This window comes from Dermacentor variabilis, chromosome 9 (assembly GCF_050947875.1).
Source record: "Dermacentor variabilis isolate Ectoservices chromosome 9, ASM5094787v1, whole genome shotgun sequence".
NCBI lineage: Eukaryota > Metazoa > Arthropoda > Arachnida > Ixodida > Ixodidae > Dermacentor > Dermacentor variabilis.
This window is the reverse complement of record NC_134576.1, coordinates 145,190,824-145,216,877: the sequence shown is the minus strand read 5'-3', so window position 1 is coordinate 145,216,877 and position 26,054 is coordinate 145,190,824. Positions and strand designations below refer to the sequence as shown.

At 46.4% G+C, this 26,054-nt stretch overlaps 2 protein-coding genes across 19 annotated transcripts in view; one reads left to right on the top strand and one right to left on the bottom strand.

Annotated features, from left to right (window-relative positions):
• LOC142557748 (uncharacterized) overlaps positions 1-19,743 on the top strand; it is a 29,829-nt gene extending 10,086 nt beyond the window's left edge. For 2 of the 18 annotated variants that reach the window (XR_012822831.1, XR_012822828.1), the window contains exons 2-4: positions 18,408-18,474; positions 19,201-19,316; positions 19,429-19,743. Coding sequence is in view for 9 of the 18 variants with exons in the window: in XM_075669820.1 (XP_075525935.1) it covers positions 437-496; positions 3,301-3,383; positions 12,475-12,611; positions 19,201-19,316; positions 19,429-19,482 (450 nt within the window). In the remaining 9 variants the exon portion in view is untranslated. Of the gene's footprint in view, positions 1-369; positions 497-827; positions 989-3,300; positions 3,384-4,604; positions 4,907-5,729; positions 5,844-12,474; positions 12,612-18,407; positions 18,475-19,200; positions 19,317-19,428 lie in introns of those variants that run through there. The other 16 variants (XM_075669822.1, XR_012822832.1, XR_012822829.1 and 13 more) reach the window with 16 other exon arrangements.
• The window catches only part of stmA (Protein EFR3 homolog stmA), a 55,765-nt gene that overhangs the window by 7,592 nt on the left and 22,119 nt on the right, over positions 1-26,054 (bottom strand). Inside the window, exons 11-14 of the mRNA XM_075669830.1 lie at positions 21,210-21,434; positions 20,435-20,566; positions 18,814-19,006; positions 8,340-8,428 (exon numbers count right to left, since the gene is read on the bottom strand). Coding sequence (XP_075525945.1) covers positions 8,340-8,428; positions 18,814-19,006; positions 20,435-20,566; positions 21,210-21,434 — 639 coding nt within the window. The remainder of the gene's footprint in view (positions 1-8,339; positions 8,429-18,813; positions 19,007-20,434; positions 20,567-21,209; positions 21,435-26,054) is intronic.

Below are 26,054 nucleotides of genomic sequence, written 5' to 3'. Positions count from 1 at the left end.
AGAACAGGCTTGGGAGAGAATGAATGCTATATATTGTCAGTCGTTCGTAAAATCGAGAAACAACTTTTCGGTCCTTTGAAATCTAAAATTGTAACGTAGTGACACCCAAAGCTACTGCGGCATTGTATTTGTTACTGACGCACACCTGCGCATGTGAAAAGCCCGCAAGGCCGACCTGAATTGCTTGTGCATAAAACAGAAAGAAAGCAAAAAAAACACACACACACACACACATCTCAGTGTTCTGGAGAGAACTGCGAATTTAGTATGTTGCAGTGAAGATTAAGGAGATTAAGGCTTTGAGGACGTTCAGTGAATCTTTAAATATTATTGCTTTTTCTAGTTTTCTTTCCTTGATGTGCTTTACAGCCGACAAGGGTGCGTAGGCCTCTGCCGTAAAGATGCTCCGGGTGCAAACAGCCTGATTCTGAGGAGGATGGGCCGACTGCGGCATAAGAAACGCCAGCATGCAACTTTGAAGCATCTGTGTAGAATTGTGGGCACGAGTATTTGGACTGCAGTTCAAGGAAATGCATTCTTATATGTGCCTCTGGTGCATGGTCTGTAACCTCCATGAATGATGTGTCGCATTTTATGAGCTGCCACGGCAGCAATGGCTTCACTGGGAACATCACGCTTGGCTCAAGAATCGGAACTCCCATTTCCTCAGAAAGTTTCCTTACGCGCAGAGAAAATAATTCTCTAGCTGAAGGTTGATTACGAAAGAGCATTGCCAATGTCAAATTGTTTAAAGTTGGATAAGAGGGATGTTCTGAGTTCACATTCAGTTTCAGAAAATAAGCGGAGCTGAAGTATGAACGTTGCAGATGGAGTGACCACTCGTTTGCCTCTACATAAAGGCTTGCCACAGGACTTGTCCTGTAGGCGCCTGTGGTCAGCCAGATGCCGAGGTGATGAACAGGATCTAGTATTTTTTAGGGCGCTTGGAGTAGAAGACTGGTACACTATGGCGCCGTAATCTAATCGTGTAAGTATAAGGCTCTTGTAGAGGTTTGCTAGACACTTCCGATCACTACCCCATGTTGTGTGCGACAATATTTTTAGAATGTTCATAGTGTTTGAGCACTTTCTCTTAATATGCTTTATGTGTGATATGAATGTCAGTTTTGTGTCAGAAATTATGCCTAAACATTTGTGTTCTGTGTTCACATTTATGTGGTGACCATCTAGCACAATACCGGGTTCTGGATTCAAGCCTCTTTTTCTTGAGAAAAGGATGCATGAGCTTTTGCTGGGATTTAACCTAAAGCCAGTTTCGTTGGCCCACTTTGACACCTTGTTCAGACCAAGCTGCACTCGTCTTTCACACATTGCAAGGTTGCATGATCTAAACCCTAACTGTAAGTCATCTACATATAGACAGTAAAAGATATTTCGAGGAATAACTGAATGTAAGGAGTTCATCTTCACAATAAAAAGGGTACAACTGAGTATTCCCCCGTGGTACCCCAGTTTCCTGGATAAATGGCCTGGGCAAGGTATTGCCAACTCCAACCTGAAATGTATGCTTTGATAAGTAACTCTCTATTAGATAAAGCATGTTATCACATACAGTTGAACCTTGCAATAACGAAATCGGTGGGGAACGCGAAAAAATTTGCTTTCGCGAGAATTTTGTTGTTGCGAAAGGAGAGAGCACAGATAGGTAATGCATCGCAGAACAAAAATTTATTGTCGAAATTCCGTTAGCCTACTTTGGTAAGCTTTGCTCGAGGATATAGAAACGCATTGCTGACGGTACGAAGTGCGCCGCATACTGCCAATACTACCATAGTGCAATATTCTCGGTCAATTGCTTTGGGAGATGCGATCACTTTTGCGAGATTTTACGTAACTCGGCACCACACGCAGAGCAACAGCGCATGCAGCAGCATTTCTCCAGTGGACGCCGTTGCCCGTAGGCGCCGACTCGTCCAGTGCCGAGCGAAAAAATTATCGAATCTCGTGTACCCGAAGGCAAACCATTTAGATAACGGCCCTTTTGCGCAAATCTACGTCTGGCGCCGAATCCGCAAGCGATGCCTGTCAGGTAGCACCAAAACCAGCGTTCTTGAAGCAAGGGATGCATATTCCTGGATGATAGCTCAATCATGGCCCGATGCGTGACACTCCATATGCTGCGACCGCCATCTCAACAGCATAAGTAACTCCATGTTGGTGGGGAATAAATTTCCTTGTTTTTGCAGCATTTTTCTTACCGAGGTGCACATTACGCAGTGCACTACCGCGATCGGAGATTGTTGTTCGAAATGCACAATCAGTTTGCATTCAGTTTCGCCTCTCGCGATTGGCCTTGGCCTTGCTGAGTCGTCAGCCGCGAGAAACGCAAACTGAACACACATTTCGAACAACTATCTATGATCTCTATGAACAACAATCTATGAATCTATGAATAGGCGTGCAAAAACTGTCGTCACATGTCAGTAGCAACATGCGTGCTGATTCAAACAGGCGATCAACAAACAAGATGGCAGCCATGCTATGTTTCCAGCGCACTGGTCGCTTCCGGTGCTTGGTTGTTTTTCTGTACAACAATGGCGGCACCCACACAAGTCTAATTTGGTGGTATTTAAAGCAATTTTAGTGCAAAGCAATTGAATTTGAGCACATTTTGGAGCCTGCTAGCCTTACGCAAGTAGGTAATATGCAAAGTTGCGTTCCGGCAAATTTTCTTGATGTGGGATTGCAGTACAGTGACATTTCGTAGCCGGGGAAGGGGGGGGGGGGGTACGAAATGCATTGAACCCTATAGGCGTTTGCTGGCGCTACGAAAATATGTGATTGTTGCGAGAATTTCGTTGTTGCGGGATTTCGTTATCGCGGGTTTTAACTGTATACCCATTTCTGAGGGGTCTCCAAATCGCCAAGTAGTGTCGTATGCCTTTTCCATATCAAGGAAGAGGGACAGGAAAAATTGTATGTGAACGAAGGCCTCACGAATGTATGCCTTAATTCTTATAAGATGATCAGTTGTGGATCGACCTTCTCGAAAACCACACTGATAAGCACTGATAAGCAATTTGTTTGTTTCAAGAAAGTGTTATAATTGGCAATTTATCATCTTTTCGAATAACTTAGAGATGAAACTCGTTAAGGCAATAGGACGGTAGTTTGTCACTAAGGATGGGTCCTTTCCATGTCTCGAGACAGGGACTACAATAGCCTCTTTCCAAGCCAATGGAAGGCATCCTGCTGCCCACATATTATTGTAAAGAAATAGCAGTGCTAGTTGTGTGTCATGACGAAGGTGCTTTATCATTATATACATGATCCTGTCAGCTCCTGGAGCAGACTTCTCACAACTTGGCAGCGGGGCAGCGCACGGAGCAGCGTGTGATTTTCGTCAACTTGCATTTTCACAGGTCTGAACTCTTATTACTTCTGCTAATTTTTGTACGTACTGCCTCTGCTGCCTTACAGTCAATTTCTGCTGCCTGACTGTCAAATTTTTGTACGCCTGTGTTTGAATCATAACCTGTCCCAATGGGAACCGAGATAGCAGACCTAAAACGCGAATTCCAGAAGGAGTTAAGGGAACTAAAACAATCCTTGGAATTCATAAACAAACAGTATGAAGACATCAAAAAGGAATGAGCTAGCGTCAAGGAGGAGAATGCTGCTTTAAAGGTGTCCAATGATCTTTTGGCTCAGGAGGTGGACGAATTGAAGGCTCAGGTCCGTGATAATTCTCTCAGGATAACAGCTCAGGATCAGTACTCAAGAAACAAAAACGTATAAGTGAAGGGAATTCCAGTTGCAAATAACGAGAACCTCGTGAACGTGCTTGGAAAGGTAGGTGAAGCGCTGGGCGAGCCTATAAATGAGCAGGACATTGAGGTTTGCCATTGTGTTCCTGTGCGGAACAGTGGGACGGATGGAACAGATCGGTCGAACCAGAACATTGTTGTGGTCTTTAACCGGAGGTCGAAACGGGATGCAGTTGTTGAAAAAGCACGAAAGACGAGGTTCACTACAACTGAGCTAGGATTTGCCACTGAGCAACCTGTGTTTGTAAATGAGCACCTGGCCCCTCAACTAAAGAAGCTACTTGGAATGACTGTGGCGAAGAAAAAGGAAATGAAATGGCGCTATGCATGGGTGAGGGGAGGCAAAATTTTTGCTCGTAAGACGGAAAGTTCCCGTATGCTACGTGTAACATGTGAAGCCGACTTGGAAAAGATGATGTAGTTTTTTCCTATCTACAGGCGCGTTCACTATCGTACCTTTTGTTCTGATGCTTATACCACGTGACATTGTCTGCTCAGGCGGCGGTGCCTATATCTCATTCTTGCATTGCAATACGCAATCAACTGCGGTAGGCAAAAACATGACGAACTAATGATGTTTCTTGCTGAGTTCGGTTTCAAATTTGACGTCATGATGTTCACAGAAACGTGGTACGAATCTGAAGGCGAAGTACTTTGCCTGCCTGGTTTCCAAACTTTTTTTTCTAAATCGATCACATCGCTGTGGTGGGGGTGTTTTGCAACTTGTATCCGAGCACATGCCATGCAGCTTACTCACCGAATTCTCGATAAAAACGCCAGATTATGAAGCCTTATCCTTACAGTATCAGAAATCTGTATTTGTTGTGCTGCACCACCCACCGAATGGTAAACTGGACACATTTCTTTCTTTTCTAGAGAGCGTGCTGAGTTTTGTGTCATTAAATAGGCTGCACATTACAATTGGGGGTGACTGTAACATTAACCTATTACAAAATACAAATCAGTCACGAGAATTAGAGGTAATGTTGGATTCATTTGGTTGCAAAAACATTATAAATGACCCAACACGCATCAGCCGCTCTTCTGAAAGCCTTCTGGATTTATTCGTAACTAACAGCATTGAATACACGATACAATCGGGTGTTGTCTCAGCAGCCGTGAGTGACTACTTACCTATTTTTATGTTTTGTAAACACGGTGAAATTATGAAAAAATGCGTGAATCATTCTGAGTCATTCATTGTTCAAGAGATGAATCCAAGAACATTAAACAACTTTAGGGAAGAAATCCAAAAAATAATTTAGAACCCTGTCTTTGAATGCGTAGACGCTAACAAAGCCTACAACATTCTCATTTCTATCCTTACTGAAGCCTACAGAACCTGCTTTAGATTCAAAATGGTAAAGAAATCCAGGAAGATACGTAAGCCCTGGCTCACAGATGAATGTCTCAATATGATAAGAAAAAAATATGCGTTGTATTCCGTATTTCTGCAAACAAAAAATCGTGCAGACTTTCTTGCTTATAAAAAACACAGAAACTTTGTGACAAAGTTTTTACGGAATGCTAAAAACAGCTATATTGAAAACCTCTTGGGGAAACCAGGCGCTCGTGGTAATGAAATCTGGCGCGAAATGAACAAACTATTACAAAGGGGAAGCCGCCAAAATGAAGGACTTGAAATAATAATTAATGATGAAGCATTTAAAGGGCAACATTTGGCGAACAAGTTTAATGACTATTTCATAAATCTGGTTGATAGCGTCCACAATGACACTGCCACGAGCTTCCTGGACGTGCAGATTACGAACAGTGCTTTTTTTGAGCCAGCATCTCCGGAGGAAATATTCTTAGTATTTTTATCACTAAAAAACAGTAAAGCGCGTGATATAAATGGACTTCAAATAGGACCTATTAAGTTTGTGCTCGATCTTCTGGTACCAGTTTTCACCCATCTGTTTAATACTTGTTTGTCTACAGGTGTTTTTCCAGACAAAATGAAGCTAGCAAAGGTTTCGGTGTTGTATAAGTCTGGAGACAGCAATGATTTATCCAATTACCGACCAGTGGCAATATTACCTGCTATTTCGAAAGGTCTGGAAAAAGTTATTTGTAATAGAGTGACTATGTTCTGTAATAGGTTTTCAATTATAACGTCTCAGCAATACGGTTTTCGAAAGCAGGTGTCAACCAAACTGGCTCTACTGTCGCAAAAAGAGTATACATATTTAATGGATTTGAAGAAAGGAAGTTAGCCCTTGGCATATTTGTAGATTTTTTGAAGGCATTCAACAGGATTAATCATACTACTTTATTATGCAAATTAGCACATTATGGGTTTCATGGAATACCTTTAGAATTACTAAAATCATATCTCGGACAAAGAAAACAGTGCATTGCTATTTCCGGCGAATATTCATCTTTGCTTCCTGTGAAGGCTGGGGTTCCGCAGGGCAGTATACTGGGATCGATCTTATTCAATCTTTATATTAATGATTTAATAAGCATTAGTGATCAAGCATATTTTGTTATCTATGAAGATGATACTAGAATTTTCTTATCAGTCCAAGGATATTAAGGAACTCGCAAGCTTAGCAAATACTACCTTTGATAGATTGTTTCAATGGAGCACAGTAAATTCCTTAAAAATAAACACAGCAAAAACCAAATGTATTTTATTTGCACCAGTGCAAAAGCAAATAAATCGTTGCTTGGATATCTATTTTGACAATTCTAAAATCGAGCTTGCGAAACAGGTTAAAACACTAGGAGTCGTTTTAACCCTTCGAGGGTCAATAACGTAAATATACGGTGCCGCGAACAAGTCTAAAAATGGTCGATGCCATATATTTACGGCGCCATCTGTACATGTAAAATGCGCGCCAATTTCCTAACTTTTTCTTTTCTGGCGTGCGCTGCCACTATGTGGGAATACAGGGAATTTTTTTCTCGGGCCTCCCTTTCTCGGCTTTTGTTGCACGGTTTGCTTTAGAGCTCGTTTGCTCCAGCACGTCTATATACTACCGCTCGCGCATTGGCACGTGCGTGGGCGGGCGTCGGTTTGGGTTCTGTTCCGCAGGTGATTTTGGCTTCTTGCGCTCACAAAACTGATGGCTATGTCGTTACTAATCGCTCAAAGTGTGACATGGGGTGACCGCCTGTTTCTCGCTCGTTTAGTGCTCACAGGGGTGCGCATACAAAGGATGCCGCCATGCATGCGTTTCCTTTTCTTTTTCTTTTTTGAGACTCGCGAAAACTAATTGCCTCTGGTTGGCAATAAGATGAAGATTAGCAGAAGTTTGCCACACGTCTTTGCTTTTCTGACGGGCACACAACCACGGTTTTCTTGAGTGCGCTCACCTACGCAGTTTGATTATGCTATGGGAATAAATATTAGTGTACGAGCAGGAACATTTGACACTTGTGAAATATTCTTATGTGCACATTTTCTAAGCCTTATGTGTATAACAATGCATCAAGTTTTAATTCTTATAACGTTATTTCCTTTCTTTATTGTTGTTATTCGTGAATAAACAGTACATATATACCAACGCAAAATATTTTTCTCTCACTTTACGGTCACCCCAGAAAAATTATGGTAAATTTTTTTCGAAATAGGTCCTTCAGGCGAATTGGAATCTGCAATAAAAAAAATTGACCCTGGGCGGTCGCATATGGTGAAAAAAATCAACCCTCAAAGGGTTAAATGAAAATTTAACTTGGGACGCTCATGTTGACCTTGTAGCTAAAAAGTTGGCGAGGGCATGTGGAATGATTTGCAGATTGCGACAGGTGATTCCAACGAAACTCAAGCTTCTTCTATATAATTCCTTATTCCTCCCGCATATAAACTACTGTAACCTTGTTTGGGGGACAACATCTCGAACAAACATTCACAAATTACTTGTAATACAGAAAAAAGTTATTCGCCATATCGCAAATGCCCCATACGATTCCCATACGCGGGATTTGTTTCAGTTACTTAATGTCGTTTCTGTCAGGCATGCATACATATTTAACCTGTTCTTAAAATACAAGAGAAGCTTAAAACACACAAATGAGCATTTTCTTCGAATGAGCTGCCTCAAAAAATCCTTGCAGCTGCGATACAGCGTAAGGCAAAGAGAAATATGGGATTTGCCATTTTCCCGAACCAAGAATGGTTTTAACAGGTAACAATATCATGTACCATTCCTGCTAAATAGCCTTGAAAAGAGGCATATAGACCCGAGGACCATCACTAGAAAACAATGGAAAGATTTTCTAATGGCGAACGACGGTCTTCAACTTCAAACAATAAACACCTGCTTCCGCAGATGCCCCTGCGGGGTTTAGGAATAGTGATGCAAACAGTCCGAGGCAAAATGAAAACATTTCGAGTGTTTCGTCTTAGCGAAGAAAAAGACTGCCCTGAATTATAAACATGTCAGAAGTCTTGCCTTCTACAATTTACAGAAAGCATGGCGAATAGCAGGTGGATTTTATTAGCCTGCATGGACTGGACATTGATAACACGTAAGAGTTGCATAGCAATATTAGCTAATGTCTGCATACCGAGGATGAAAAAGCATATTAAATGAGCATACTTACTCGAATGAAGCCAGGGGAAGAGTTGACACTGGCCACTTCAATGTTGTTAGAGTTCAGGTCGCTCACACTTCGTGTTACGTTGGCCTCCCCTGCACACGTCAAGCAGTCATCTAACATGAAAGCACAATCACATACAGTTGTGCGCTTGCAATGTTAAAGCCACAAAAGTGTTCTCTGAGTCTGCTGACTATGACAAAAACACATTAGTTATTTCAGTTTTTTATTTGATTTACAGTACCTGACAGGCAACATGGAGGGAGCATAGAGTAGAGGGGGGGAGGAAGTGGCTTACAAAAACAACTTTTAAAGCAGAAACGCAATACATCAAATTCATCATCATCATCATCAGCCTGGTTACGCCCACTGCAGGGCAAAGGCTTCTCCCATACTTCAACAACCCCGGTCATGTACTAATTGTGGCCATGTCGTCCCTGCAAACTTTTTAATCTCATCCGCCCACCTAACTTTCTGCCGCCCACTGCTACGCTTCCCTTCCGTTGGATTCCCGTCCGTAACCCTTAATGACCATCGGTTATCTTCCCTCCTCATTACATGTCCTGCCCATGCCCCCCGCCCCCCATTTCTTTTTCTTGATTTCAACTAAGATGTCATTAACTCGCGTTTATTCCCTCACCCAATCCTACATCAACTTATAAACATATTACATCAAATACATCAACTTATAAACATATTAAAATATATGAATGGTAATTATAGCAGACAGATTATTGATACACACAAAACCAAAAAAATATGCGGTCATATTAAATTAGATTAGTTCCATGCCATCATACTTTCCAGATGTCTTAAAAGGAAGGACCAATCTCAAATAGTTTGTGAAGCAATACAGACTGAAGCGCTTATCAAAGATGTCCATAGCAAGAATATTTTTTAGTTCTTTTCTTTAAAAATACCGTATTTACTCGCATAATGATCACACTTTTTTCCTGAAAGTGATGCACAAACTTGGGGGGTGCGTTTATTATGTGGGGTAAAATTTTGGAGGAGGAGGAAGAGGAGGAAAAAACTTTTATTGTAGAACCAGCACTTTATGATGGCCGGGCCTAAGCCTCCCACGAAGGGACATCAAGGGCTTGCCTTGCCGCCGCCTCGCGGGCGTGCTGGGTCGCCCAGGTTTGGTCATCGAGGGCGGAGCTCCGCAGAGCCTCATCAACTTCAACGAGAGAGTCGTGGTGTTAGTCTGTGTGTGCTGTGCTGGGCACTCTCATAGCATATGCGGAAGTGTAGCCGGGTGAATTCCACAGCACCGGCAGTTGAGGGTAGTGTAGACGTCTGGAAATATAAGGTGGAGGCGGGCGGGTGAAGGGTATGTGTTTGTTTGTAGTAGACGCAGGGTGGTAGCCTGCGCCCGGCTGAACTTTGGGTGAGGCGGGGGGAAGGTTCGGCGACTGAGGTAAAAGGCCTTAACGAGATCGTTACAAGTTGTCAGATTGTCCCTGGTGTCCAACTCATCTCCAGTGACTCCGGCGCGGTTGACTAGGCCTCACGCAATGGAGTGGGTGACCTCGTTGAGATTGGGGAGGTGTGGGTGGACAGGGCCCGCATAGGCCGGGATCCATGTTAGGGAGATTATGCTGTCTTTAGAGTGTGGTGCCTGGCAGAGGATGCGAGGAGCTTGGGGAGAAATACGGCCTTTGCTGAAGTTAGTAACGGCTGAGCGAGAGTCGCACACTATGGTGTGACAGGTGGGATCTAAAGTGGCCAGGGCGATGGCCACTTCTTCAGCCGTCTCGACAGTGGGGGTAGTGACGCTGCAGGCGTGGTGCAGGACTCCATCGCGTGTGGCGACGGCCACAAATCGTACGCGATGGGAGTATTGGGCTGCATCAACAAATGTGACGCCAGGTACGTGGGCAAGGGCTTTTATGATAGCTCCGGCCCGAGCTTGGCGCCGGGCCGTTATATTCAGGGTGCATGTTTCGAGCGATTTTTTTTTTTTTTTTTTTGTGGCCACCTCGAAAAAAGTCAGCTTCGCCCTAAATGCGTCGTTGGCAATAGAAAATGTGTAGACAGCTACACGAAGTAAGGATAGTAGTTTTATCGGCCTTATAAACTTGCAAACATTCACTTCAACGCAAACTGAGTGGCAAGAATGCAGCTCACATGAAGGTATGAGCCGTCATTACATCAGCTCCTGACACGGATCGCTTTGAAGATAGGGTGTGCCGTGGCTGCACAATGCGCAGTTGCTGCCAGAGTAAAATGCCCCCCCCCCCCCCCCCCCCACTCGCCCTGCCACCATGCGCACGATGGAATACTGCGTGTTGCCTTCTCGCTTTCTTTCCTTGTATGCATGAGATTGAGCAGCAATCATCGGTGCCCTTCGGGTGTGGTTGTGCAATGTGCAGTTGATGCCGGAATGCTACGTCATCGCACCTCCCTCCTGGGGCCTTTTGCGCGACGAAAGATTGATTGAGATTGACGAAAGACGTTAGATTGAGCTGCGATCGCCGGCTTCCCTTGCGCGCTTGCACTCGCACCTACACCATGCGGCACATGGCAGCGATGATGATGACGGAAAAAATGCGCCTGGAGTGTCCATATATTTGCTATCGCAATAAAGCTAGGAGACACGGCACGCTACGGCGTCCGACACAGCGTTGGACACAGTTTCACCCGCCGGACGCCATATCAGACGCCGAATCTTACTGTGTGTCTCTTACTTCTCGGCGGCAAGTTCAGGGTGCGATCATTATGCGAGAAAAAGAAAAAAAACACACTTCTTGATTGGAAAAGTTGGGGCTGCATCTATTACGCAAGTGCGTTCATTATGCGAGTAAATACGGTACCTGCAATGGATGCAAATTTTACAGTTTAGAGTACTGGAAGAATTCTATCTTTGGACTGGACTGCATCACAAACACACAAAAGGAAAGACTGCTATTAACCATCTATTCATTTTGCAAACAATGCATGCCAGAGGGACAGCTACCCTTGCAACACCCATTCAGTATTTCACCGGCAGCTACAGCTGGGACATGACATGAAGGACTGCAGATTATGTTTCGTAGTTAAACACCTAACACTTCATGTGAAAGACTTCTTTCTTTGAACTGCTCATGAAATGGTGCAGTCATATCTTTAATAGTGGACTGTGCCATAAACTTGGTAAAAGCAGTCAAAACCAGACTGTACAGAGGAATGAAGCTGTAGTCGGGTACAAATTTAGAAAAAAGGCGCATTTACTCCTCCAAGACGGATGCACACGAGCCTCTATTAATGGGCTCATGTGCATCCTGCTTAAAGGAGCAAACGCCCCCTTTTTCTAAATTTTTTCTAAAGGACCCTGCCGGTAGAGAAAATGGCCGCCCGTGCTTTGAACTGGGCCTAATCGTGTCAAGTCGTGTGCGTCTGCCTCTTGTCAGAGTGAGTTCCCAAACTGTTTGTGGTGGTCTACCATGCCGGAAATATTACTGCGAGCTTATGATGCACCATGTGTGCCACGCGTGTTTATTCTGAGCCATGATCCGGGGACGGAAGAATGCAGCAAGCATTGCTGACGCTACGCTACGCTACGCGAACTGGCGAGACTGCAGGCTTGAAAGGAACAGCTTGAAAGGCTTGAAAGGAACGGAAAAACAAAAACTATCACATTCTTCAAAATAAGCTTGTGAAAACACAAAACCGAAAATATGTCTATCTTGTGCTATTTAAAACCAAGAGTACTTATTTAAAATGATAAATGAACCATTTTTGTACCTTTCCTGCCTTTATTGTCTTCTTGCCCCAGATTTGTAACGGTTTCGATAGATGTATTGCTTTCTTTTAAAGGGAAGCTGAAACACTTTTCGAAAAAAATGAGTTCTCTGCGGCATTCTACAGTTTTGAGTCCCCTGAACACGAATATCTGGTTCAAAAAGGGCGGAAACAAACGCAAGCGGCTGTTTTTTCAAGAAAATGCGCACCAGCGCCTCAGGGCGTCGCGCGAACGCCGCTGTTGCCCGTGATTGGTCGGGGCCGCTGTGACGTCGTTGGCGGTAGTCGCCGGTCGGCGCCGCCGCATGTCTCCGTTTCAGAGCGTAGCACCATTCCTTTCTCTCTGGTAGCACGCAGTTCTGCTGTTCTGGCTTCATAGCTGAGTCGTAAGATGGAACGTTCTCGCTCTCTCCGACAGCTTGTATTTTCCCCGTACATGTTTGAACCCACAGCCGATGCGGAAAACGATGGCGGCAACGGCGGCAACGACGATGTTGAGTGTGCCAACAGCGAGAGCAATGTGTGCACCTTCTCGCGCGCTGGAAATCTTAGCTGGTACGTATGTTTTTTTTTTTTATGTAGCTGCACGTTGCAATGACGGAAGAAAAAATGCGCTAAAGTGTCACTGGGAACATGCTGCTGGAAGAATGCCGAAGCACTAACTTCTCATTAGATTCTAAACACGGGTGCAATTCCGCGATGCAAAGCACCTTGCCGCTGCTTGTCTAAAGTCCCGTGGTTTTTTCAGCGTTGATACATGATCGCGAACATAAGTGCCGCGTTTCAAAGCGCACACATGCACTGCTGTGAGATACAGTCATGGAAGTTGCTTATCATACACATCCGGAGATGACCAGAGGTATTATATGTGCAATATTCATACTATGGTTCGACAACTTTGTGAGTGTGGCTCGATCAAGAATCGGTATGCGTGCTCCAAGCTACTGTTGACATAAAGATATTAGGCACTTTTAGCACCGCCGTGTGGTAAACACGATAACTGAACTGTACATCAAATCTCACTAGGCAAGCCTACACTCCATTTGATACCTCAGGTGCAACGCTGTGGAAGCTACGCTCGAAGTCCAGTCACCAAAATTTATTACTGCGCGCGTTTCCGTCTATGCTTCGCAGCGTGCCAGCGGCGTTTGCTCGCGCGAGCATGCACGTGAAGCTGCCGCGACGGGCTGCAATTAAAAGATACCGAAAAGAAATTTTTTTTAAAAGAACGTGTTAGCAGCCGTATAAGTTGTGGGGTTGCGCGACTCTCGCGCGTCCCCTGATGTTTTTCCCGCATAGCGCGTCTCCTGTAATCCCACTTCGCCGCGTGGCCTGCGTAACGTCAGCGGCGGTCGATGTGGTTGAAGCGCAGTGCGAGAGATGGCGCGAGTGTTCCGCTGCTAACGCCGCCGACAGGCGAGGTTACTTGGGCGCCGGTTACTTGGGCGCTTGCTCTCTGTGGGGGTTCGAGACAGCAAGCGGAGCGGACGTGCCGTGCCGCACGTGCAGCGACCCTCTTCCCCGGCGGGTCGGCGAGCGGCGACCGATGCTTCTGCGAGACCGCCTCGCGTGGCCGCCTTCGAACGCGTCACGATTCGCGTGACCATACACGCGAAGGACCAGGCGTTGGGATCCAGCATGGGGCGAACATATTCGCTCGCTTCCGGTCGCGGTGAGTCAGACTTCTAGATTTGTCGCGCGCCCATCGGCATGTTTTGTGGATAGCAACTCGGCTAGCAGGCACTGATCTATGAAAGGTGCAATAAATGCCCCTTGTGATTGTTTGCACTACTGTGTTGTCGTTCCTTTGTCCCAAGAGTACGGGTGTGAGAGACCCCACATCTGGCTGCCCAACGTGGGGCTCTTGGGGCATCGGACGATAGTTTTAACAGTTTTGCTTCGTTCAAGACCTTTGTTTGAACCGAAGCGTAGGCCTAGCGTGAATTTTGATCGCTAGCGTCGGCGGCGTGCTTTCTTGAGCGAGGTGATGGTGGCTGTAGTGCGTTTGAACATGTCAACATGCTAAGCCTTTCCGCAAGTGTTTTTTTTTAATGAAATTCGTCAGTACGAGAGCCACGTGGTCTGCATCCTGGGAGAACGAGGCTGAGCGCCCGCGGAGCAGTGGCAAGCCTGAAGCAAGTGAGTACGGAAGCCTCGTGGGTGGTCCGAATTTCTTATGTAAATAGCTTCTTCTATCTCTTTGACTCGGATGAAGTCGCGGCTCTGGGAGCCGGGTGGCCGCGGGCCACGGGTGCCACTACGGGCTGACTGGTATTGCGGCCTGGCACCGGGCGCTCCGACACCGTCTAGGACTGTGGGCGCCATCAACTCGGATGCTGTGTGCACCGAGCGGAGTAGGACCACCTCACAGAGCTGACGTCTCCTCGCGGCTGCCTGTTTTGCGCTCATTTTGGGTGTTGTTTTTGGATGCCGGTTGTTGTCAGGTTAGCGACGCTTTAGGCCTAAGGCTTTACGGAGCTGCCTGTCGCACGTGGAGGGTCACAACCTGGTGGACCGTGGCGTTGAGGTGTTGCAATTTGCTTCCCTCATTCTAGTTAGCCTCGCACGAATTGAAATTACTCGTTCGACTCAAGAAAGCGAGCTTCGTTCACGTGAACTTAGCATCTGAGTAGCTGCCCGATCTTTGCTAGCCGAGTTGAACATCGTACCACGTGGGCGATGCGCATGCAGAATTCCTCTCCCTTGCACTACTTTAGTGTTTGCCGAGTGTGTTGAGTTTACGCGGCGTGATTGGAGTCACCCCTGGTTTGCCGTCACCTGCACATCGTCTGCGCTGCTGCCCCGGACTACGATCGAGCCACCCCGGGCGATGGCGATGCTGTGGCCAGGTCGGCGCGGCGACTTCGGCGGCCTCCTGCATCCAGCTCACAACCCTCGGCGGCGGACAAAAGAGCCGGCGGTCACCGACAGCTACGGCGGCTCTTCCCAGCAGGGCGCGTCGGCGCGAGCGACGCTTGCTCGTACCGACTACTGCGTCGTCGTCTCCGGAGTCCTGGCCTGGAATCGTGCTGTCGAGTCGCAAAGCTGCTGCTGTGACCGGCGGACGCCAGCGGTGTACCCAGGGACAATGTCGGCTCGCATGTTATGGACAGCGTGTGGACATTTCCCCGGCGCGGCCACTTTTGCATGTACCACCTTGTTCACGAAGCACGTGTTGATGTGAGACCGAGTGACATGTTTCGCCGGAACATGTAGTGATTTAAGGTTGGAGGGATGTGGGGATGCGCGACTCTCGCGCGTCCCCTGATGTATTTCCCGCATAGCGCGTCTCCTGTAATCCCACTTCGCCGCGTGGCCTGCGTGACGTCAGCGGCGGTCGATGTGGTTGAAGCGCAGTGCGAGAGATGGCGCGAGTGTTGCGCTGCTAATAAAGTCCCTTGATAATTTGAAAGTATCGCCACTCTTTGAACTCTGCCGCCGCGGCGCGACCTCCTCGCCTCCTCCTCGCCCCTTGCGTTTCCCCCCCACGGGAACCAGTTTTGCCCCCGTTTTTCTGCACGACGATTGGTCTCCCTGCCGTTGCCCTTGGACACGCGCGGTTCTTGCGTTTTGCTTGTGTTTTTCTTTTTCGTTCGCGCCATTTTCCTGCTGAGCACGGCTGGCTCGGTGCTTTAGCTCGGCGTAGCAAACGTTGTGTGCAGTGTTTCTGGTCTATGTGCTAGCGCTATGCCGGGCTGTTGCGCATATAACTGCAGCAAGAAGCCTGAAGATGGTTATGCCGTTTTTTATAATACCACAACGAAAGCGTAACGGCTTGCGTAGGAAGCAGTGGCTGCATGACATTGGCCGAAGCAACTTTGTTCTGACAAAGAACAGCGTTGTTTGCGAGCTGAGGAGTCTTTCTTATAGCTCGTAGCAAAGCATCCCGTAATGCTGCATTTTTTTATCATTCTTCCGGCCTGCTCACCAGCGTTTTTGTTGCGGTTGTCCTCAGTATGCTTAATATTCTGGGGTGGCTCCATCACTTCGCACGTCGCTAACTGTTGTTATTCAGTCGGAAGCGCAGTATTATTGATTCTGCTTTGCGCCATGAAAAAATTAGTGGCAAGTATCCCCGTAGTATTGTAAGTGATGAGCGTTCACTAGTCAAAATTGAGCTTTTTTTTAAGTTTTAAGACGAAAGCCTTTAGATTTTTATGTTTCAAGGTCGCGTTCTAAACTGGACGTATCACGTGACCCAAGGAAGGCCAGAGGGGACCAAAAGCATGTCCACCCCTGTATGAGAGAATGATTACCCAAGTTAATTAATGAATCATTAGTGGTTGACATAAGGTGGATTAGGGAGGATTAGGTTGATTAGAGTGTATTAAAGAAGATTAAGGTGGATTAGAGTGCATTACGAAGGATTAAGATGCATGAATAAAGATTTAGGTGCGTGGAGGAGAATTAAGGCGGATTATGGTGGATTAAAGTGAAGTGTTGATGAAAGGGTATTAAGACCGATTGGGGTGGATTAGGGTGCATGAACAACAATCCAATCAGTAATCAATCATTACTTTGGTAATCATTAATCATCTCTTATACGCGGCTGCACATGCTTTGGTTCGCTTCCCGCCTTCCTTCAGTCACGTGATATTTTCTGTAGCTCACAGGTCTAAGGCTTTCGCTTAATAAGCCACACACAAAGGGATGTGTCACAAGCAATACTAGACCAGAACCAGACGCACGAAGTAAAGCATCTGATCATGTGGCAGAAAAATTGTCTGGAGTATAGAACTCGCCTCAAAGCTCCCTTTAAATCAGTATACCCCGTTCATACGGCTTTAAGAAAAAACCAACCTCCTCATAAACGTTGCCTCCAGCATTATCGATGCTGTTATTAGCATTTCTCAAAATTTTCAACCCCACTGGGGCGCGCAACTGGCCCAACATAACACGCCTCCATAGAATCCTGCGGCCCGTCCGCGGGAGCCCAGGAGGAATAGCGTGCCGTGCGCAGCCGGCGGGCGAGAAGAATCGAGGAGGAAAGCGCCGTGAGGAGGAGAGTGTCGCTACTTTCAAATTATCAAGGGGCTTTAGCTGCTAACGCCGCCGACAGGCGAGGTTACTTGGGCGCCGAAAGGAAGGCGCTTGCTCTCTGTGGGGGTTCGAGACAGCAAGCGGAGCGGACGTGCCGTGCCGCACGTGCAGCGACCCTCTTCCCCGGCGGGTCGGCGCGCGGCGACCGATGCTTCTGCGAGACCGCCTCGCGTGGCCGCCTTCGAACGCACCACGATTCGCGTGACCATACACGCGAAGGACCAGGCGTTGGGATCCAGCATGGGGCGAACATATTCGCTCGCTTCCGGTCGCGGTGAGTCAGACTTCTAGGTTTGTCGCGCGCCCATCGGCATGTTTTGTGGATAGCAACTCGGCTAGCAGGCACTGATCTATGAAAGGTGCAATAAATGCCCCTTGTGATAGTTTGCACTACTGTGTTGTTCGGCATGTGCTGTAGCATGTGCTGCGGCATCCGGCATGTGCTGTAGCATTCCAATCACGAGAGCTCTACCAAACTAGTCATCAAAATACGAAAGTCTTTATTTATACCAAGAATTATGCGTTTGAGAAGCATGGTTTTTTTTTTTGAGCGGGACTATTTTAGTCGCGAAGGCAACTGGCTGTTGTGCTTCGGTCATCTGGGCCGACCGTCCCCTTTTTTCTAAAGTTGTACCCGACTATAGTCATGTTTGTTCATTGCAATTGATTGACTGCAACTGACACGTAATGTTTTCTACACTCCTGCAATACTCCAATGCAGGTGCAGTATGTGCAAATAAACAAATATTAGGAGGTAAACATCTATGTTGGTAATATTTCTTGGACAAGGTCGCCAGGTCCTTGCCCAAAACACCATTTTTAGCAAGCAGTCACTAAGTGATGATGGTGTAACGACTTGCTTGGAATGTTGTATATCTTGTGTTTTAATTGTTCTTAGATGTTTTCGGTATCATTACAAAATTTATAGCTTTAAATAACTTACGTCCTGTAGTGGTAGAAAGTGGTCAGCGGGAACAGAAAATTTGTCACTCGCTCTAGCTCTCTCGAACATCTGCTCTTTTTTGCTCCTCATTGCGCAATTTGGTGTAGCAGCACATAGCAGGTGAGTGAGCGACTCGGAGCGAGTGCCAAAATATTATATGTTCTGCTCCCACATGACTACCTTCTGCATCATGACACAAACACCTCTTGCGAAACGAACTCAAAACTGGCTCATAGATAAGTTATTATAGTAAATTATTTAGGGTGCTCTGAGGCATGCAGGTACCTTTTTTAGGGTTTTGAGGTTGACTGCCTTCATTTAACACTAAGAATGAAAAGTAGAAAATGTCATGTTAGTACTACTTTCAGGTGTAAGTGAGTGAACATTCAAGGCTCCTGGCACAACAGCTGTGGCTTCGTAGGGTGAGAATAGAAGGTAAGAAAGTTGCAAGAAGGCCATAAAAAATTTGCACAGAAATTGAAAATGCATTTGGGACAGGAAAATGCTTTGAGACCATGACAAACAGTACACTTAGAACCACAGCCTCTTTGCATTACAAAACATTGCTTTGCTAGAGTTTTGGCCATGATGCGGCAACATTGCACAAGTCTGACTTTCTTCAATATCATGTCAGGAAGCTATTATAATATCAGAAATCTGCTGTGAACATTGGATTCTAAGTGACAAATGCTAACAATGCAGAGAACAGGAATAAATATGGCGTGCATCGGGAACACAGTGGGTGATGATGTCCCAAATGTATGAGCAACTCACCTCCTGGAACACTGGAGTGGCGTGGGGCATACGGGGTGAACAGCTTCGAAGGGTCATGTCCTGTGCTACGAAGAGCTTCGGCCACTATAGTACGGTCGAAAAGTGCCTGCTCTGGTACCTGGCCCAGTGACCCCGTGAGGGGCGGGCCCTGGGGCAACAACTGTGGTGCACGTTCTCTTCGTACCTTGATCACCTGCGGCCACAAGGGGTACATGAACCATCCACAAAAATTGAAAAAATGGCAAGAAAACAATGAAAAGCCACACTCTTTAGATATGATTACTCAAATGTTGTCGGGACTGAGGAATGCACCAGCACGATTGCATGAAAATTCACCTGCTCTGCCGTTCCTGCACTTATGGCCGTTCCATTCGCAACCAATTTCAGCGGTGGTGCTTCACTCGCGATGGTTTTTGGTGGGTGCAGAGCGCGGACGTCGCGGCATGGTCCGCTGTCAGGTGCTCACCAGGAGCGCGCCTTTTCTACTTCCGGGACAGCACCGGGTATGCACATGCTTTCCTCTCATCCGCTGACACCTTTTTGTCTAGAACTTGAACTCGCACGTGGTGCCTTTGCCCCTGCGGTGAGCGCATACTTTGTGTTGATCTTTTTCAGGTGCTAAGCCGAAGAGCGGTTCCTAGTGCTCACGCGAGGTTGTGCCACTTATAGGAGGCCCAAGCCAAAGGAGATTGTCCTAGCTCTCACGATTTGGCCCACTGGTCATCGCAAGAGCAAATAGCATAGCCGCCGGAACTTTTCCTAGCGGCAAGTCCCAGTGGGAGCCTTAGCTCTTGCGCCAACTTCTATAGGTGCCCCTGTCTGTATTTTCGCCCTTGCTGCGGAAGCCCTCTTGATTTCAATGAACCCCTGAGACGACCAGGCATTTGTGCAGTGTTGGGTGCCACCGGAGACAATAAACGGTTTCCGCCATCTCGGGGCTTTACTCTGTTCTCTTGCGTGCATAGCGCTCGGTAGCCCCTTTGCGGCCTGAGCTCGTGTGCTAGAGGAGGCGGCTGATGCAGCCCTGTGGCTTGCCGAGCTCGAACCCACGATGTTCGGTACTCCTGTGAGACCCTAGGGCCCCATAAGGTACTGCATGGTCTCTTGGTTGGTAAAAGGGAGGGGCTCAGTAGCCGACAATTCAAACTGAAACAGCATCAATGTTGCACTTTTTGGCCAATGTAGGAGCACAAAGATTTTTTTTTTATTTTGACTCATTTGCAAGATGAACCATTTCAAATAACTGAAAGAAATCAATGTTTATAAAGATATACTTCAAATAGCTTTGTAGTAGCAAATGAAGCAATGAGGAATCTGATTTTTTAGTACACTCTCTGTACGTACGTTAAATCAGTCTTGTAAGGCCCGAACAGCTGCAGGAGGCACATGTGTAATGAAAATAGGCAACTGCATTATTTTACAATGTTTTTATCAATGTGCATTGCATTGCAAATGGGGTAAACAAGGCAATAACAAAGGCGAAGGCTCTATTCTGTGTCTTCTCTGTTGTCTTGGATGCCCTGCTTGCATCACACATTACATGATGCAACAGAACCAACTAGCCCATCAGTCTGCACTTATGAACCAATTGTGTGGCGTGAAGAGCAGTTCACTGTCTCACCTCAGTGACGTGACTGCAGAGAGAAGGAATGGAGGTGAGCTGTCCAGCGAGGAACATGAAGGCAGCCACCAGGGCGTACAAGGATGCCATGTGGGTGCCGCTCATGCTCACCAACCCGCTGCTGGGCAGGTCCTGCACATAGCACTAGTTAGGCACTCGCACAGGTCCCATTTTGCCCATGTTTGTGAACCTACTGACATTGCTCCACAGCTTTCAGGTGACTTCAGTGTAAGCAATGCCTGCAATCTGGTAATAAACCTAATCACAGAACAAATTAAATTCAAGTAGGAAAGTCATTACACTTATAAGGGTTTCACTGAAACCTGTCTAGTGTGGAAAATGAATAATCAGTATGGCGAATCAGAGCCTTGCAGCTATACGAACTTATACGCTGATCATTTTGGTCTAAAAACTAGCACTGAATGGAACCATTTGTGTGCCTCTGTTGCTTCAGTCACCAATGTCACTGCCTTCAAAGCAAACCATGATTACAAATACTGTGCCTGCCCTTTATTGTAATTTTTTTCCACTATTCTCCGTAATGTTTCTGCCTAAATAAATAATATAAATAATTCAGCAAGAAAAATTTATGGCTTCACAGCTAACATAAGTGCACTGCTTGTACGTGTTACTAGTGTACAATCAAATTTATTAAGGATTTATGCAGCCTATACAAAGCTGTATATTAACTGTAACTTCTACTGCAGAAATCAAACCATGGTAACCTGCCTGAATTATCAGTGAGCTTCACTGGTGAGCTCACTGGTACAATCACCTGTATGGCAAACATCAGCCGCAGCAGCTCGATGAGCACATCTTCACTGCCAAGCTCAACGCATAGCAGAGCCAATGTTGTGTAGAGGGCCTGGAAGTTTCCAGGCAGGTTGTTGGGCAGCTGAGCATTCTCGTAGATGTGGCTCAGCAAGTCCGGGCCATTCTTCTTCATGAACACTGTGTCCTGCCGCGAGCACTTCTCTACGTGCAGCTCACCGACTGGGTCCTGCACAGTTGCAGTAAGTGTAGTTTGATGTGCAGTGGAACTGGCTAACAATTCAAAGAAGCTTGTGCCAACTTGCGCAGCAAGCCACAGCCACATACAATAAAGATCAATGTATTTCGCTAGAATAGCAGCTTGGGCTTGTTGGTTTTCCATCCTGCTAGTAACAGCGCAAAATGTAGACAAGGGACGAGACAAGAAGACACCACAAGCGCTGACTTTCAACAACGTTTATTCTGAAAGAAACACGGCTTCTTATAAACATTGCCCTCACGTGTCGCAGTCACGTGATCGCACATCATGTGAAACAAGCACTTTTTTTCTTCTTTTATACACTCAAGATAGCGGTTGCACGTGCAAAAGCTCAAGTTCTTTTTTTGTCAGTAACAAGGACGGCGTGCTAACGCATTGGTCACGAAGTCTGGTAATCTCGCCGCCTCAATTATCTCCCGGACCAGCTGGTCATTGTGCTTCTTCAGCACTTTACAGCGTCTAAATTCTGCGGCGCAATCTTTTGAGGGGCAATCCCTGATATGTATGCCTAGATTCCTGTTAGCCTGCTCGACGCTAAGTTTGTGTTCCTTCAGTCTCTCATTTGTGCATCTAGAAGTTTGCCCTACATACCTTTTTCCACATTTCAGAGGTATTGAATACACAACGGCTTCCGTGCACTCCACAAAACGATTCTGGTGATTAGTCGTGCACCCTTCCTGGTTTGTCGGCTCTTCAGCATTGACGCGTCGGCAGAGGCTTTTTAGTTTTTTCGGGGCAGTAAGCACTACATTAACACCAGCTTTGCGCCCAATCTTTTTCAGGCGGTGAGATACGTTGTGCACGTATGGCAGGGCCACGGTCCGTCGTTTTTCTTTTATTTATAAGAAGCCGTGTTTCTTTCAGAATAAACGTTGTTGAAAGTCAGCGCTTGTGGTGTCTTCTTGTCTGGTCCCTTGTCTACATTTTGCGCTGTTACTAGCAGGAATAAAGATCAAGACTCCTTCCACTGCATGAAGTTAGAAATTTTCAAGTTTCACCTCGGGCTGGCTGCAGATGCCACTGTTTTTCCAGCACTGCAAGAGTTACGACTTGCAAAGTAAGCATATCCGTGGTTGCCTCCTTGGCAACCTTCACCAATACAGAGAATGAAACATTGCATTGCCAAGTTGTAGTGACTGTGGAGAACTAAATGCTCCCAAATGCATATAGCCCTTTATTCGGTCAACTTGTGCCCAGAAAGACAAGTAATATTCAAATTATAATGACAGCCGCGAGCACAGTCATCAGTCATCAAATATGACCCCGCGAGTCAAGCCAATCTGCTATGTACACTTCTCACCATACATTTCATAGCAGTCATTGATGCTTATGTACATTAAAGAATCTACAACTCTGTTCATGATGCACACTCAATCTGATTACACGTCTCTTTTGCCATGCAATTGAAGACAATGTCCCTGAAATTTTTGACACAGTAGGCATACATCACGCCAAAGCGATAACTTGACAGCAGTGATAACCCAGTGAATTAAAACAATGACACATGGCAATATTATGGCACAAGTAATATGAGAATATGTCTTTGTGGCCATGTCATCAACCTTTCTTCTTCTACTGTTCCATCTGCTTGCCTAAAATGTAAACACACCAAGTAGCCAGGCCTAACAAGGTCTGGCAGCAGTTTTTCTCCATGCACAGCCATTCAGCTGCACAGCATCTCAATTTTGAAGGTGAGCAAATCATAGACTGTACATAACATATTGTAAGTGGCCTATTCCTCACAAAGATGGGATAAATTGATGCTATAGCATCAAGAGGGCAAGTTTGGCAAACAGTCTGACTTGTTTGTCACATCACATCACACATCACACCGCAAGGCGAAAAAATGAACAGATAGAATGATCAGCAAACAATTGCCTCTTCTTAATTACCACTGTGCAAAGTTGATGATTTTACATTATTGCGAACCTCGTGGAGTGGCTACAAAAAGTGACCACATCTGAATTGTAATGATACAGTAGGATCTCTTTAATTTAAACTTCAAGGGGACCAGAAATCTATTCTAGTAAAACAAAGTTTTAACTAAGGAGGGCCCCTTTAAATATAGCGCCTAATCAATTCTACACTACACTACACAAAATGAAAACAGTCACTGTGCTTGCATTGAAAAAGTCTTATCTTTCTTCTATCAGTATGAGACTTGTGCTGGAAGAAGGCTAGGTTCCGTATAAAGCATGTGGGGATGCGCAACTCTCACGCGTCCCTGATAAGTTGTTTTCTCGCATAGCTCCCGTCTCCTGTAATGCGGCTTCGCCACGTGGCTTTACTGCAGCAGTCAGTATGCTTGCAGGGTAGTATGAGAGATGGTGCGAGTGTTGCTCTGCTAACGCCACCCAACGGCGGGGTTATACTTAGGGTGCAAAAAAGAAGAAGGCTCTTCCTCTTTAGCTAGGGACCGGCAAGCAGCGCAGATGTTCTGCGCATGCACCGATCCATGCTTCTACGAGAGCGTCTCGCAAGACCTACCCCGGAATGGACGAACACGATTGTTCGAACGCACCACCGCTCGCGTGACCGTACGCACTAACGACGGGGCATTGGTGTCCAGCATCGGGCAAACATATTCGCTCGTTATCCAGTCGCAGTGAGTCAGACTTCTGCGATTTGTCGCGCGCCCATCGGCATATGTTGTGAATAGCAACTCGGCTAGCAGGCATTAGTCTATGAAAGGTGCAATAAATGCCCTTGTTATTGTTTGCACTACTGTATTGTCGTTCCTTTGTCCTAAGAGTATGGGTGAGGACCCCACAAGCACAAGTGCGATGAGATTGTGCCTTGCACACCTTTTGCTGTGAGTGCAAGGGAAAATGTGCGAAGGTGAGCTGAGAAGGATAGTGGCTTGACGCACACCATACTCTCGCATGCCTAGTGTTCGAGATGACGTGATCATGATCACGCGCATGGTAATGTGATCAAGTAAGCGCTAGGAGGGATGGGGGAACGTGATTAAATGCAGGCTGGGTGTTCCTACCTGCTCCTTTTAAGCCGGATCGGGAAAGGAGTGTGTGCATTGCTCTGCTTGCTTAAGTTCAGTCTTGGCTTCCAATGCCATTTTTACAGAATGCGACATTATGGTAGCTAGTGAAACTTTCAACATTCGCCTTTGGAACGGGTTTGTCTGAAAAGTGGTGCATAGGAGTGAGACATTTTGGTCGAAATAACCGTTGGATGGTTTTTGGACTTCGAGTTCGCAGGAGTTTTTCTCTATTTAAATACATAGGACTTTCTGGGACCAACAGAGCAGTTCAAGTTATCCATCAATTTGACTTAAGAGATTTTGTATTATCAGGATTTCACTGCACCTCAAAAAGTCAGTTTCCATGTTATGTTTATGGTGAAGTTGTATGCACGGTGTTCTAGCTAACTTTTACCAAGGTTTCAAAATATGCCAAAGCACTCTAGAAGTAAGTGACCAAATGCATGTTGTTGGCTGTTGTATGGTACAACTCACACTATTTTTGTATTCTTCTTAATTGCATAATTAGTCAAAAATAATTAACCAACTTTGAAAGTACTATTAACTTTAGGGCTGTGGGGATGCGCGACTCTCGCGCGTCCCCTGATATGTTTTTCCCGCATGGCGCGCCTCCTGTAATCCGGCTTCGCCGCGTGGCCTGCGTGATGCCCGCGGCGGTCTATGTGGTTGGGGCGCAGTGCTAGAGATGGCGCGAGTGTTGCGTTGCTAACGCCGCCTCACGGCAGGGTTACTTGGGGGCGCAGGGGAGGACGGGCTGGCTCTTTCCCGGCGGATCGGCTAACAGCGAGGACGTCCCGCGCGCGCACGCCGACCCATGCTTCTGCGAGACCACCTCGCGTGGCCTGCCTTCGAACACGCCACCGTTGGCGTAACTGTACACGCGAATGACCAGGCGTTGGGATCCAGCATGGGGTGAACATATTCGCTCGTTTTCCGGTCGCGGTGAGTCGGACTTCTAGATTTGTCGCGCGCCCATCGGCATGTTTTGTGGATAGCAACTCGGCTAGCAGGCATTGATCTATGAAAGGTGCAATAAATGCCCTTGTGATTGTTTGCACTACTGTGTTGTCGTTCCTTTGTCCCAAGAGTATGGGTGTGAGAACCCGCCATCCCCCACAGGGCATAACTTACAACGAGGAAGTTGGGAAGAGTTCTAGGAAACATCCAATTAAACAGCTTCTATATTTCTACTTGTTACGTGATCATTTTGTCTGAGCCCTAAAGAAAGCCTGTGGGAAAAAAGAGAAAAAAGAAAAAAAAGAAAAAAGAAGGAAAGAAGCACTTGACATGCCCACTAGTGCACCATGGTTGCAGTGCTCTCAAACATGCCACGTATGAATGAGCAGCACATTTTTCCTGGCATGCTGCGCTAAATTAGTGACGGTGTAACAATGCAGGCACTGCCTATGTAATTTGCACCAGTGACGTGCTACCCTTGCAGTGGGGTTCATGACAGTGGTAAGCAGACCAGGCAGCACACCAGGCTCAATGTCCTGTGCGCTCATATGCGCGGCACGTTTGAGTGCACCGATAGTAAAATGCAAGCCTGTTCTTTGAATGACCAGTGTAAAACAAAATTTTTGACACGGAAG